This window comes from Aquarana catesbeiana, linkage group LG04 (genome assembly GCF_042186555.1).
Source record: "Aquarana catesbeiana isolate 2022-GZ linkage group LG04, ASM4218655v1, whole genome shotgun sequence".
NCBI lineage: Eukaryota > Metazoa > Chordata > Amphibia > Anura > Ranidae > Aquarana > Aquarana catesbeiana.
Genome location: NC_133327.1, coordinates 525461746 through 525477994, shown reverse-complemented (window position 1 = coordinate 525477994; position 16249 = coordinate 525461746). Strand labels below are relative to the sequence as shown.

General features: G+C 39.3%; 1 protein-coding gene across 2 annotated transcripts in view; it reads right to left on the bottom strand.

Annotated features, from left to right (window-relative positions):
• Nucleotides 1-16249, bottom strand: part of STXBP5 (syntaxin binding protein 5) — a 723304-nt gene that overhangs the window by 104551 nt on the left and 602504 nt on the right. Inside the window, exons 20-21 of one of the 2 annotated variants that reach the window (XM_073627823.1) lie at nucleotides 1047-1106; nucleotides 913-960 (exon numbers count right to left, since the gene is read on the bottom strand). The exons of the other annotated variant lie outside the window; for it this stretch is intronic. Coding sequence (XP_073483924.1) covers nucleotides 913-960; nucleotides 1047-1106 — 108 coding nt within the window. The remainder of the gene's footprint in view (nucleotides 1-912; nucleotides 961-1046; nucleotides 1107-16249) is intronic. 2 annotated transcript variants of the gene reach the window in all.

Genomic DNA, 16249 nt, shown 5'->3' with positions numbered 1-16249 from the left:
TCAGAACTTTATGCTACCTAGAGGGCATTTTTATAAAGCTGTGAATCCAGCATTCACTAAACATTCATTGCAGCTACATGTCACTTAAATGATAGCTATTGATTCAACAGTGAATGCTTGAATGTCACATTCACCGCTTTGTAAATATGCCCATGTGTTACAGCACATTGTACTACACATTTTCTGAAAAAAAAGGGGTCATGAATATTTACTGGTGTTTCATGTAGAAAACATACTATATTCGAATATACAAACCACTTACAAAAGGTAACCACAGGGTGATACAGTCTGAAGTAAATCATTTTGTTTAAAGCTTAATTAACTAATCACACTTTCACATATTTACAGGGCTAAAACTGTAATACTTGTATTGCTTGAACACAAACCCAGCGACATCCCTGCTGTACATCTTAACAGAGTTCCCAATTCCAATATGCAGAGATTAAAGCAACATACCACATGCCAAAAGTGAGTATAGCTTCCAAACCAAGTGCTCAGTTCCACTCACCAAGTGTGTAAATGGTTAAATAGCATGGTTCAATACAAAACAAAATTAGTTAAATATTATTCAGACTGACAATTGGTATTTAAAGGTTGCTTAAAAAAAACGCTTTATTAATGTAACATTTTGCATTGGCTGTTCAAATATGTTGCATTTACCGAACCTTGCTATTTTCCCAAATACCTACCCAATTATAGGAATATTTATTATGGCAAAATTAAAACAGATGATCTTCCCGAAATTTGTGATTTTTGTTAATCGAAAAGTCCCCAAATTCCAATCAGAAGAAGCAAACGTGATTATCCATTTTGCAATCAAAAGAAGAGATTGTTGCCCTGGCCTCCCAGTTGTTAGTTTGGTAAAGAGCAGGACACAAATATAGGATAGCAGGAGAATTGTGTCTGTCCTACCTATATCAGTTGCTACCGCCCTGGAAATCTTTCTGCTCTTGAATTTCACTGTAAATAACATGTCAATACAAGACATCAGTGTCTAACAGCGGCTCAAGCTGCATCAAACTAGAACATGAACAGAAATACTGTACCCTTTTCTATAAAAAATTTCATTGATTGTTCATCATCAGAAGAGGGGGGAGAGCCACAACCTACACAAGTGAAGACAACATTGAATGAAGACATATGGATCAATCCAAACAGACACAGCTGTGATTTCAGATAAGCAAGGTTAATAATGGTTAATAAAAACACATGAATGACAAAACATAAATTACGCTACCTATATGTACATGGGGTGGCCATGTACTATAAAATAGTAAATTGCTCACTTCTAAAAGCGTAAACAATGCTTCTCACAGGCCAGCATTTACAGGTTTAGCACAGCAGGTAAATGTAATTCATAATTGTACTTCTGGTGACCAGACCTTGATAAAGCAGGAAGGTTTCACAGCACACCCGCCCTCTAGATTTTCATCAAAAAGCATGTCCCTTATGGGCAGTGACGAAATAGGATTTACCTGCCTGTAAAAAGCCTTTTCATAGAGTATCATAGAACATAGGATCAGAGTCTTAGAAAAGAAAAAGGATTCTACAGGCAAGCCAAAAATCCTATTTTATTAATCGTACAATATAGGACATGGGATCAGAGTCATAGGCCACAAGGACTTAAAAATCAGTGCAACTGATGGGTGTGGGCAGCAAAGCAAACATTCTAAGAGACCATGTAACAATGGGTCAAGAGAAGGGCTTGATGGCAATCACAAGAAGTTTAAAAGCACCTTGTGACCAAAACTGGCACCAGATGAGGTCTGAACATCCACCTGGTAAAACTAACATGTGAATAGAAGACCAGGGGGAACCTTGAAAATTCTCGAAAACAGATGCATGATGTAGCAAATTCCATGAAGCACTAACAGATCTGGTGGAGTGTGCCTCGACAGGCAAGGGACAAAACCCTTTCCTTTTGACTATAGGCTCAGTTGAAAACTTGTCTAATCCATATAGAAATGGTGGAACGAAAGGCAGGATATCCCTGAAGAGATCTTCAGAAATAAAAAAAATAGAGAACTGGACTGTCCAAAGGACACTGTAGCAGATAGGTGCAATTTTAACTTTCTAAGCCTTTAAGAATGTAGGAATGACTAAACCAGATAGACCTCTGTCCTTCAGGACATTAGCTTCAACAGCCAAGCAGTTACAACCAGCGACCAAAAAGCAGGAGGTGGACCGTCCCGTGGGACAGATTTAGATGATCCAGGGGGCCAACAAAGAGTCCGCCAAGAGCCTATGTCTAAGTACATCTTCCAGTGCCAGTGGGTCATCAAATACTCTCCAACTTGATTCTACAGAGCAGGCAAGGCAGAAGCTTTTGAGGATAAAAAGGCATAGACCAGAAGGAACTGATCCCACAAAGTCAACAGAACATCCACTGTGAAGGCCATGGTTCTATCGATACACCTTTCCAATTTGTTGTTGAATCTGGATTCCCCACCTGTGACGGAAAGCTTGAAACAGTTCCAGGTAAAGAGACCATTCATTTGGACTTAAACGTCACTGACTGAGGTAGTCCTGACAATTTTTCACATCTGGGATGTTCATTATGGTCAGGGCTGGAATGTGGAGTCCTGTTTAAGCTGGACTGAGGTTTGTACCTTCGTGAGCCAAATGGCTTCCGATTCCACTCTAATGGTTGATATAAGCCACTGCTATGGCATTATAAAAAAATAAATAAAAAAATTACCGCCCCCCCCCCCCCCCATGGCGCGATGTAAACTAAATTTAAAATAAATTTAAATTAAACGTCCGTGCTTTTAACACTAAACACCCAGTGAAAAAAAGTGCCTGCATAAGTGATGTCTCATTTTACTGATCGGCAAAAAACGTTCAAATAGATCTCCTGCACAGTGGCTCAACCTCCATAGTCTCCACAGCCATACTAAGACTCCGAGAAAAGAGTGGCCCACATAGTGTAGTCCCATTTCAACTAATTAAAATTCAGAACCAGCAATAAAAACAAGCACATTAAAATGATATGCCCATCAACATTCCATAGCAGTCAGGACTGGCAAGACTCAAGAGGACGGTGTAAGCCGCATCGCACCAGTCATCTCCGCCTGGCATGACTTCCGGACTGGCATCGGACATCACTTCCGGTTGCTGTACTGAACTGCTCGGACACATTTAGTCTCATTGAACACAAGGTTGTTGCAGTGTGGCCGACACCTAGTCGAAACTAGGTTTAGTTTTTTGTAAGTATATTTTTCCTCTATATTATGTTTGCAGTATAATAGCAGTATTAACCATGATTACAGACCAGAATAGTTCTTTAGTTCTTATCCCTTCAAGACTATAATATGTGTTTTTCATAAAGTTTTTTGATCTGGTCCCTATACTTCCTCTGTGGTTCACCCTACTGTGTCCAAAGCCGTCTCTTCTCTACGCAGTTTTCTCCAACTTCCTCTAGTCCAATCAAATTATTAGCCTGGGATAACAGCAGTCGCATGTTTGGGATAAGGGCAGGTCCACAATCTGTGTGAAGCTTGCTGGTGTGTTTTGTATTTGTATCTATGATATGGTTTGTTTCCTTTGTAGTAGTTTTGATCACTTTAAATCTTCCTGAGGAAGCCAGATCAGACGAAACACGTAGAAGATTATATTTGAGGCAATCAAAATGGAGTGAATGCCTCCTTTTACCTTGGGGACAATAACAGGTTTGAGTAGAAACCCTAACACAAAAGGTTAAGGCTTACAGAGCCTACCAGAAAAAAAACGTTTCAAGAGAGGACAAATGCAGTACAGTCCAAAGACTGAAAAAAATTACCTCCACAGTACACCATTAAAAAACATCAACGTTGTCATATAGAACATGTTGTTACTGTATTAAGCTTTTTGGTTTCGAGGACAAAACTAAGTGTTTTCGGGGAGTTTTGTAACCCATATTTAGGATTACTGTTAGAAGAGGGGTATATCCCCTGTTTCTCAGTTTCTCTGGTTTTAATATTTTTGTGTCGCGTAGAAACCCTGTAATATTTTCTTTTCTGGGTCAGGGGCAATGACCCTCTGAGAGGCGTTGTTTGAGAGCAGCAAAGAGATCTGCCTGCTTTTCCGTGGAGGATGGCAAGTTTGACTGCAAACCAAAATTGCAGTTTGCAACCCCTGAATACAATGTTCTGGGACCTAAGCACCTTAGATGTGCCTGAATCAGATGGCAGTAAACGCAGACAGACAACACCCCCCGCCCACACTTAAAAAGTGGGGCACCTGCTTATAGCAAAAAGAGCTTGTTCCAAGATTTCGTTTTGAGGTCTAATGGTTGAACTGGGCTCCAGAGTTTGGGCTTGGACCCCCAGGGCCTGAGAGAAAAGGTCTTCTTTGGAGCCAAGGGGTAACCTGAAGGAGCTTTAGCCACCTTTTTTTGGAGTAAAGAGGTGGTCTTCCCCCATGACTCCTTGATGTAAGAGTTCAAGGCATTGCCCATGAAAAGGCCTCCTCATGGGGCACTTTTTGCATGGAAGGTCTGCAGTCCAGTGATTGCGTCAAAGGATAGGAGCCAAAAAGAAGCTCATCTCGAATTGACAGTGAAAATCTGCGAATCCTTCAAAAGCCGTGAGCAAGGCTCATACACCCATACGTAAAAGGGCAGCTGGACATAAAAAAATAAAAACAAAAAAAAAAAACTGACTTAGTCGTGTTTATTAGACAAGACAGACAATTTGTGACAAAAGATTGCATAGCCTGACCTGCGAAGAAGAATAAGACCTAAGGAAAGATTCCAAACTTTTCAACAGGGTCCTTGAAAACCAGTGCATCAGGAACAGTAAGTGGTTGTAAATCTCTGGCATGAAATATGAACAAAGAATATCCCTCTATAAGGTGTATATATCTCAATCAAGAACACTAATGCCGTGTACACACGGTCGGACATTGATCGGAGGTTCCGACAACAAAATCCATGGATTTTTTCCGACGGATGTTGGCTCAAACTTGTCTTGCATACACACGGTCACACAAAGTTGTTGGAAAATCCGATCCTTCTGAACACGGTGACGTAAAATACGTACGTCGGACTATAATGGGGGCAGTAGCCAATAGCTTTCGTCTCTTAATTTATTCTGAGCACGCGTGCCACTTTGTGCGTCGGATTTGTGGACACACGATCAGAATTTCTGACAACGGATTTTGTTGTCGGAAAATTTTATAGCAAGCTCTCAAACTGTGTCGGAAATTCTGATGGAAAATGTGTGATGGAGCCCACACACGGTCGGAATTTCCGACAACAAGGTCCTTTCATACATTTTCTGTCTGAAAATCCGACCGTGTGTACATGGCATAAGTGTTATGTCTGTCTGCTGCCTTGTTCCTCTGCTATCTACAGTCACTTGAGACATGCTTTTCTGACTCCAAGAGTTAAAAAGGTGACAGGGGATGGAGCTCCAGCACACAGCCTGAGCTCTGTTAATGCGTGCTGTGTGAAGGAGGGTGTGTCCCTTCCCACAGCTCTTCGCACTGGAGACCAGAATGGAGCAGTATGCAACTTCAGCTCCCTGCCCCCTGCTTTTTGAAATCTTAGAAAAGCTGTATAAATTCTGGACTCTGAACAGCTGTAAAGGAGAGTGCTGCAGATAAACAGGTACAACTCATGGAGGATTTGTTTTATCTCCTTTTGCTTCAGGTGTATCACCTGAGGTTAGTCACGGGGGCATTTGAGAAATGCCTGTAAAACGCATCCTAAAAGCTCATTAACACTATAGGTGCGTTATTGTGTTTTTAGGCTGCTTTAAAATGTAATGCCTGTGTGAAAGAGCCTTTAGAGGAATGAAGATTTTCTCCGCGCCAGTCTCCATACAATACAGGCTGTATGAGTGTACAAAGTGTTTTTTTGGTTGGCTGAGGCAGTTACAGTGAGTTTAGGGTGGTGAACTTTGGCTTGGCAGACGGCTCAAAGGCACAAGTGCACACTGCAATATTAAGAAGGGGTTGATTTAATAAAACTGGAGTGCGTAAAATCTCATACAGCTCTGCATGGTACCCAATCAGCTTCCAGATTTTTTTGTCAAAGCTTACGTGAACAAGCTGAAGTTAGAAGCCGATTGGCTACCATGCACAACTGCAACAGATTTTGCACTCTTCAGTTTTAGTAAATCAACCCCGACGTGTAGTAATTACATCCTTGGGCTTTGCAGAGATTTTCACTGGATTGCTCCAGTACAGAGCTCTGCAAATAGGAAGCCATATCATCCTCCTTTCACTTCCCGATTCTCTGGGGGGTTCTCTTTTTAGGTCCTTGTGATCTGATGTCTATAAGGACTCATGCACACTGGGCTTAAAAACACTGCTTTTACAGGCGTTTTTTTTTTTGCCTGTAAACACACCTCTACTTTAGCCTATGAATGCATGCACACATAGGCATTCACAGGCGTATTTTAAGACCAGCACATTCAGGAGAGGTGCTTTTGGGCAAAGAAAAAAATAATAAAAACGCAGAATGCTCATAAATGTGGCTAGATGTTTTTAAGCATTAGCATGTTAATGCATTGTAATGCCAGAATGAATTATTGTTCTGGCCAATAGCATGCATTCACGCCCATATATGCATGTGCAATACCTGGCTTTTATCCTGCCAGGAAAAAAAGGTGTTCAGAGGAGATGGCACGGGGCCTAAAAGTGGCTGAAAAGCTCCCCATTAATTCAAACATTACAGTTGAACACTTGTCTCTGGATAATAAGGAGGAAGGGGTGGTGCCTGAGGGGGCTAATAAAGGCTCTGAGGACAGTGACTCTAAACAGGAACAGTAGTCAGGGTTAGCACAATTATAAATCTGCAGGGAGATGTTACTGAACATCCCCTCCCACCGAGCCATTGGAAAGCATAACGGCCAGGCCCAGAGACCTAGTCCTCTTGCATCAATGATCTGTCAAGTGTGGTAAGGTATATCTCCCATAGGGGTACTCAGGAAACTGCTAGAGTGCAACCACTAAAGTGTCACTGTAGGCAGAGTGGCCCAGTGGGTTCATGAATAACTGTGCTGTATCCAGGAAGGTGCCAGATGCAGAAGAGCAGCAGGTCAATACACAGGAGAGAGAAAAATAGCACGTGAATACTCAGTAGACCCAAGCAGTTAAAGTGGAACTTCAGTAATTTTTTTCAACTTTCCATCTATTAAAAAGCCTAGGCTTATGACATCATGCACAGCTCTCTCACTCTTGTGAGAGTTTGCCAGGAAGGGTGGGGGGATGAGTCAATGGAGGGCAAATGAAAGCTGCAGGGCTGGAGGTGTGCCTCTGTGTAAATCCAGGAAGTGAACAGGCAGCGGCTTCAGCTGCCCACAGTTAAAATGGCAGCAGACAGACTTAATGGAGGGAGATTTCTGCAGCATATTTGGAAAGTACAGAATCACAGTATATATATAATAAAATGCAAAGTGGTTGAAGGGAAGCTTCAGAATGGCAAAGATGTTTCTTTATATGAGCAGACTGCTGTTCCTCTTTAAGGAGGCTCAGCGGGAAGCCAAAAATCAAAAGCGAAAAAATGGCAAACTGTCTATCCTGTGCCACGGCTGCACCTGAATGAGTTGCAGCCAGCTCCCCTCTGCTATAGTGTTAAACCTCTAGTAAAATCCTAGTAACTATTTGTTAAAATTCTTACCCCAGCACTTACCGTTTACAATTTTCCCTGAATATGGGTGTGGCATGTTACAAAGGTGAACTTAACCTTTAAACGTGATCATAGGCAAGGATTAAAAAATAAAGAAGCTTCATATTTGGTAAGCAATTAAATCAGCTGCTGATAGTGTTTGAATAAAAAAAAAAAAAAAAGTTTATTATCACTTTAACCCCTACCGGTGCATGGATACAGACCATGTTATTTGTTTGAAGAGCTGAAGCCCTGACAAATAGGAATAAAACCCATTCAGATCTCTGCCCTTGCAATGGGCTTAACCCAGAGGGGTCTTCAGTGACAGTGTCACAACAGCTGGTAATGCCACGGTCCCGGATGTATACAGCACCCTACAGCCAATTCAACACATTTCACACCATGCTTAGATGAGTACAACACAGGGTCCAGTGCTCAAAACATTAATACAGGCCAGTCCTCCTGCATCTTCTTTATGGAGCGCCCCCCCCAAGGAGTCAAATTAACCAGAAAGTGGCAAAAACTAAAGTATAGCAGCTAGCAATCTTGCTGGAAGTCCTAATGAAAGAAAAAAAAAAAAAAAAGGAAGTGTTTTTCTTCCCTTAGAACAGAGAAGACATCAATCACCTAAGGACACTATGAAAAACCTAGGAGTGGTAAAAGTTACATTGGGGCTCACCTTACAGCCTTGTTTGCCACTTTCCAATCAGCTGAAGACCACAGCATATAACCCATGGTCTAAGATTCTGATCCTGTGTCCTACACTGTATTTTAAGCCAACACACTGACCCCACAGATTGCCTGTGCAAACCAGTGTTACTGGTGAGGGACAAAAGTATGTGAACAAAAAGGTGTACTTTACCTTCACAGTGACAATGAAATGAGGGGGTTCTTTATGTATTGGGTACAAATAACAACAGACACTGCTGTGTGGAGGTCTCCTTATTATATTGAAAAGGACTGTGCTGATGCAACTCTAAAGCTATGTTTAAACATATGGCTGTTGCTGTGGTGGATTGCTTTTCAGAGGCGATATGCTACCTCCTCAATGCCTATTTTTTTATTTATTTTTTTTTTTTTCCTTGTCAAAAGAAGTTTATTGAGTATACAATGTTATAAAGATACATAAAGTAAGTTTACAAGGATCTATAAAGTAAGCTCATTGTTTTACAGTAGGGTTTATATAGGTAAATATGAAATTTCAAATAATAAACATTGGGTTCACGTAAACCTAAATTAAAGATATATATCATTTCCTTAGTTACTTTTGTAGGTATTTAAATGATTTATACCTACTATACATATTGTTTACAGGTAGAGTGTATATAGGTCAAATAAATTCTGATAATGAGCTTTAATCGTAAGGTGGAGAAAAGGAAAGAGAAAGAAGAAAAAGGGTAGAAAGGCAGAGGTATGGTCCACAAGGTTGTCCCGCTTGTCAGTTTATTATTCTTTTTAGTTCTCTTTGAAGCCTTAGAATGGGTGTCTCTGTAAGTCATTTAATCTGTTACCATGGCAACAGGACAGAGTCATTGAAATTTGACAGGAACTGTTGTTTTATCCAAGGATGCCAAAGTTTTTCAAATTTTGGAATTTGATTTTGATCGATGGCTACCATCTTAGCATGGGACATTGTATTATTCATTCTGTGAATTGTTTCTGCTAGTACCAATGTAGGAGATTTCCATGCCTTGGCCACTGTTTGTTTTGCAGCCGTTATTAGTTGGATCATAAGTTTGAATTGAGAGAGTGTTAACCATTCCGGTTTTAGATTAAGTAAAGTTAAATATGGATCTGGTTGTATTATTTTTTTAAATATTTTAGATGCAATCACGAAGACTTCCTTCCAGAAGGTTTGGATTACTGGGCACGTCCACCATATGTGTAAATATGTGCCTATTTCTGGGCATCCTCGAAAACAAAGAGCTGAGGTATTAGGTGAATATTTTGCCACTCTAGCGGGTACAAGGTACCAGCGAGTTAGGACTTTATAATTTGTCTCCAGTGCTAAGATGTTGGGTGAAGATGACTTAGATGTGAGCCATATGTTAGACCAGTCCGTGTCTTCTAAAGTTCGTCCCAGGTCCTCCTCCCACCTCTGAACGTAAGAGGGTCTATTAAGATTTGCTACTCCATATAATTGATTATAAAGTGATGAAATTGTACCTTTAGCAAATGGATCTTTTGTACAGATTGATTCAAAAATGGATAATTGGGATAATGGTGTATCCCCCTTTAGGAATGGTGTATAGAAATTTTTGATTTGGAGATATCTAAATATCTCAGAGTTTGGTAGATCATATTTTTCTCTAAGCGATGGGAATGAAAGGAATGATTTAGATGCTATGAAGTCATTTAGTGTCTGAATGCCTGATGTTGTCCAAGCTTTAAAAGAATTTGGGTAGATCCATGCCGGATAAAAGGCCGGATTTCTGATAAAAGAAAGGAGAGGATTGTGTGGAGATTGTAACTGATATTTGGTTTTTAGTTTATCCCAGAGAGATAAGAAGTGTTTAGTTATGGGATTATGAATTTTAAAGCGGTCTTTAGGATCAAGCCATAATAAATTTGATATTAATAGAGGGTCATTTTCTGAAGCCTCTATAAATACCCATAATGGGATTTCCTGTTTTGCATGGTATTTGGACAGACTGGCTAAATGTGCTGCTCTGTAGTAGTTAGTAAAATTAGGGTATCCCAGGCCTCCTTTATTTTTGGGAAGATGTAGTGTGTGTATAGGTATACGTGGTTTAGAAGAGCCCCATATAAACGAAGTTGCTCTTTTTTGTACTATTCTCAAAAAATAGGAAGGAATTGGAATAGGGAGGACTCTGAATAGATAAAGCAATTTGGGTAGAATAGTCATTTTGATTGCATTAATCTTCCCTATCCAGGATAAAGGAAGTTGCGACCATTGTTTTATTAGATTTGTCTTAATACAGGAGGATAATTGGTTGAGAATTAGTCAGAATGAGATGCTGTTAAATGAATTCCAAGATATGGGATTGATTTTTCTGCCCATGTGAATGGGAGTGCAGCCCTAGCCGGGATCAATTCCATGTTTGTGAGTGAAATATTAAGCATTAGGCATTTCTTAGGATTAATCATAAGGCCGGATAGGGCTGCAAATCCATCAAGAGCTGGTATTAAGTTAGGACCAGAGACCTGTGGTGATGATAGAAAAAGTAATATATCGTCTGCAAATATACATAATTTGTGTGCAATACCTCCTACTTCAATGCCAGTTATAGTTTGGTTTGTTCTGATGTATTGGGCCATGGGTTCGAGTATAAGGGCAAATAATAAGGGAGATAATGGGCAACCCTGTCGGGTACCTCTTTCGATATTAAAGGCTTCAGATTTGTATCCAGCATATTTTATATAGGCTTTGGGTTTATTATATAATGCTTTGATCCATGTTAAAAAGTGGGGTCCAAAACCCCATTTTTGTAATGAATATTGTATATATTGCCAGGATACTGTGTCAAATGCCCTCTTAATATCGAGAGATAGAAAACAAAGGGATTTTCCGTTTTTTAGCAATATGTGCCAATAACACTGCCCTGCGTATATTATCGCCTGCCTGTCTATTTGGCATGAAGCCTACTTGATCTCTATGTATTAATTTTCCTATAATGCTATTAAGGCGTTTTGCTATTATTTTTGCTAATAATTTAATATCGAGGTTTAACAGAGAGATAGGCCGATAATTCACACAGGAAGTATCATCAGAAAGGGGTTTTGGGATCATACAAACAATTGCCATTAGTGTTTCTTGCCGAAAAGAATGTCCATCTAGAAGTTTGTTAAAAGTTTCAGTGAGAATGGGAGAGAGTATTTCTGAGAATGTTTTATAGTATAAAGCCGAGTAGCCGTCTGGGCCTGGTCTTTTGTTAAGTTTTAGGTCTTTTATGGCATTAGCAACTTCATCTATAGTTATAGGCTCATCCAAACTGCTTTTTTGATTCTGAGATAACTCAGGTAAGGTTATTTTTGAGAAGAAGGATTCAGCCTCTGTAGGATTAAATTCATTGTTTGTCTTGTATAAAGTTGCGAGATGTGAGTGAAATTTATGGACTATTTTAACTGGATTACAAGTGTAAACATTTTTTGATAATTTCAAACGTATTGGTTTGAAAGATTTGTTAGTTGAATTTAATGCCCGAGCCAAATATTTACCTGGTTTGTTTGTATTCATGTAGAAATTGTGTTTGGAGCGTTTGAGGGATTTATCAACTGACTCAGTGAGAAATAGATCGTATTCCAATCTAGATTTTTCCAGATGAGATTTTGTACTCTGAGATGGAATATCTTGAAATGATATGTAGGCTGCATTAAAATTGAGTTTTAGTTTTTTTGCTAGATTTTTGCGTTCCCGTTTAAATAGTGCCATTTGTCTTTGTATTGTACCACGCAAGACAGGCTTATGAGCTTCCCACAGTGTTATTGGGGAGATGTCTGTTGTATTATTAATTGATATGTATTCCTTTAAAGCTTGTTCAATGGCCATCTGATGTAGTGGGTGTTTGAGCATTATGTCCGGTAAGTACCACGTTGGGTCATGCGCTTTTGGTATGGCTGAGGCTATAGTAGTGTATACTGCATTATGGTCAGACCACGGAATCGGAATTATATCTGATGCAATAATTTCTGGTATCATTCCTATTGTTAGAAAAATATGATCTATTCTGGTGAAGGTTTGATGAGGGTGCGAGAAATAAGTGAATTTCTTTTTCATTGGGTTACTTTCTCTCCACGAATCTACCAGATTGTATTTGGAAAGAAGTTGAGAAAAAGGTAATCTAGAGGTTATTTTGGATGGTGTAAAAGGTGATTTATCTAGAAATGGGAGGAGGACCTGGTTCGAATCCCCACACATTATCACTGTTCCTATTTTGTGTGTATTAATCACTTGTAATATATGTGAGAGGAATGGTGTAGGTTGTTTGTTAGGAGCGTAGTAGGAAATCACTGTGATTGCTGTATCCATTATATAACCCATGAGTATCAGGTATCTACCTTCTGGGTCTTTAATTTCTGATAAGGTGAATGGTGTGGATCGGTGAAATGCAATTAGAGTTCCCCTTTGCTTGGTACAGGCAGAAGCCGTGTAAATTTGTTGATAAAAAGGAGAAATATATTTTGGAGTAGAATCTTTGGTGAAGTGTGTTTCTTGGAGGCATACTATGTGAGCCTTCTTGTTATGGAAAGTACGGAAGGCTTTGGCCCTTTTTTGAGGGACATTTATTCCCTGAACATTCAGGGAAAGTATATTCAGTGGTGCCATGGCAATAGATCAAATAGTTTTGACTTACTTTTTGTTATGCAGAGCTGACTGCACAGATCAACCTGTGTGGACTGAAGAGATGAATAGATAGAAAAGAAACCAGTGAATTCTGGAGTAAAGAGTAAACAAAAAACATATGAGATTAGATGATACATTGTATAAATCATTTTTTGCAAGTAATCACAATTTACCCGTGAAAGAGAATAAATATCTCTCTCAGGGGAATAAGTGCCTTCGTCACACTCCCACATAATATGGTTGGGAGAATGAGGAGGGCTAATGGGGGTACACGGATCTTCCGCTTACAGGAGAGAAGTGCTATGTCAAAAGACATCAAAATGATGTTTCATTAATTGGAGTGCAGAATATAGTTTTTGTTGAAATTATTTATTCCAGGGTGGTTGTATATGGTTAGTCTTGCCCTAGGCTAAATAATTCAGTTAGAAAGGTACTGTTAATAACTTTGGTATTGATGAAGATAGTTTGAATTATTTTGGGATTTTAACCCTTTTAGAGTAAACAATTACATATTTTATTCATATGTAACTGTTTAGATATGTTAACTCATAAAATTGAGGTTGTATTGCTTCAGATTAGAACAAAAACATAATTCTAGGAACTAGTTAGGTAATAATATATTTGTTTTAAGAAAAGAAAGAAAAAGCTTCCATTACTTCTGGATTATTGAACATATTTGTCCTAAAAAGCAATAAATCTATTGTTATTACCTGATAATATATAACTGAACAAGAATTTCCTTATTTCACTTATATATTCTAAGGCTATATGAATCAGAAGTAATAAGAAATATAACTGGAATGTAACATGATCCCACACAGTGTGTGACTATCAGAATGCAGTTACATTCAGTTATAAATATAGGTTTTTTATAGAGAACCATCTCTTAGTATAATAAATGAAGAGATATCAGGAATTAGGATGTCAGTCCATTGAATCTTCTTGGTCCATGGATGATGTGGCATAACGGCCTCTTTTGTGAGAATGATGATTCCCATTTTGTTCTGAAATTTTCTGGGGGCTGCCTGAAGGTGAAGATGATGCCATTCTTCTGCGTGTGGGAGTGTTGCTGCTTGTGGGTTCTGTCAGATTTAATTTTAAAAGGGTTTGTTGTAGTTCATCTGCTGATCTGCTTCTGTAAATTGTACCTTGGTAGTTAAATCTGACTGAAAAGGGGAAGCCCCATTGATACATAATGTTGTGGCGTTGCAGTTCCATTAGTTGGGGTTTCATGGATCGTCTTTTAGTAATAGTAAGTTGGGATAGGTCAGCAAAAATTTGATAAATGTGTCCTTGAAAATTAAGTTCCTTTTTTTCTCTTGCAGCAATTAGTATTTGTTATTTCGTTCTGTAATAATGAAATTTTGTGATTATATCACGTGGGGGTCCATCTTTCTTTTTGGCTGTGAGGGCTCTGTGTACTCTGTCCAGTTCTAAACGTTCAATAGGGATATCTGGCTTTAGTTCTTGTAATAGAGCAGTAATAGTAGATTGCAGGTCTGTCACAGTTTCAGGTATTCCCCTTATGCGCAAGTTTGAACGTCTGGCTCTATTTTCGTAATCTTCAAGCTTAGTTTGAAGTACTAAATTAATTTTTTTTAATTGTTCCAATTCTGTTATATTTTCTTGGGTTTTAATTTCAATTTCATCCATTTTTATTTCTAGGGCTGCGGTGCGGTTTCCCAGCTCTCTTATTTCTTTGGTTAGGCTTTTTGTTATTTGGTCTGAGGTTTGTTTTAAAGCCTTATGAAGCATCTTTTCAAATTGTAATAATATTACTGGGGATGCTGAGGAGGCTTGTGGAGAAGTTTGTGAGAGGATTTGTTCTGTATCTGACTCAAATGGAGAGTCTTGCTGTGACATTTTCTGTCTGTGAGAGCGCCCTGATGCTGTATCTTGTGAGGTGACTGGAGCTGCTTCAGCTGCAGTGAGTGCCTGTGAGCTCTTTGTGAGGTGATTTTTATTTCTGCCACGGTTTCCTCCCAGTACCATATTTCCTGCCCAAACTTTCACAGTTTGTTCCCAGGGGCAAAAAGGTTCAAATGGATACCTTTTGAGCCTGCAGGCTCCGCTTTGTCCTTCTCTTCTCTCCTCAGCGGTGTGGAGCTCTAACAATGCATATCTGCTCCGCTAGGCTCCGCCTCCTGCCCCTCAATGCCTATTTTAATCCTGTAAACCTCGACCCACCATGCCACAGCCCCATCTGCTAATGTTAGGTGGCTGTACTACCCACCAAGCGTATCAGAAGGATTTTTGCCCGCGACTGCAAAGCATCACAGATGCGGCATGTGTACACCCTTGCGCTGCTGCCTTTGCAGTTAAGTGGAGGGGGATAAAAATGCAGCTCAACTTATACTACCACAAGTCTAAATGAGCTTAAAGGCAAGAGATTGTAATTTGCTGTACCGGCAAGCAGAAAATCCAGAGAGACAAGAGACAACAAAACAAAGCACACTGCATTGGCTTTCCTCTCTCAAGAAAATTCCTCCCACCAAAATGGATATGTAAACAGGGATTCATTTCTATAATAAAGTCATTTGCACCTGATATGTAACATTTTTGGCTGACCCTAGTTTAGTGACATTGCATTAACTGATGTTTTTCATTACGGAAACCATCTGACCACCCATAGATACTAGTGTGTCACATATAAACTCTGGGTAGAACGTACACAAACATGAAGCAAAAGAGGGCACAAAGAGGGCAGTTGCTCATAGCAAACAGGTTTCTTGTTTTCAGTAATCTTTACCCTAATTTTCTTCAGCCAACCAGATTAAAATGTTTAGGGAATATTATATGACTGAATAGCTCTAACAAAAGATCACTCACCTGAATGATGACATGGATAATATAGTGTTACAGTATAGTAATCTCTCTACCTCTCCTTACCTCTTGCAATCGCCACAATGAACAAAATACTTAAGGTCGCTACAATTTTCATGAGAAATTACATAACATCTATTTATATGCAAGCAGTATTACTAAAATAACATTGCACAGTACGTGGCTTGTGTGTGCAACTTAGAAAGACTACTACATTTTAACATGACCCTTCTAGTTATAAAAAAATTCAAGCAAAAAAACACTTGTCATATATATCAAACATATCTGTCAATATCTAGAACAGAGGTTCCCAAACTTATTTGGCCTACCATCCCCTTTTTTCACAAAATAAAATTACTCAGAGCCCCCATGGAAATTGACTCTCTTTAAGTGAACAAAGATGCAGTGAAAATTTTCTGTTCTATGTATCTATAGCTCTACCTACATCCTAGAGAAAGATAAAAGGAGATCTACTTAACTGATCCTCTGCTCCTGTCCGCAAAAGGCCGGTCCCTATAGCTTCTGCACCC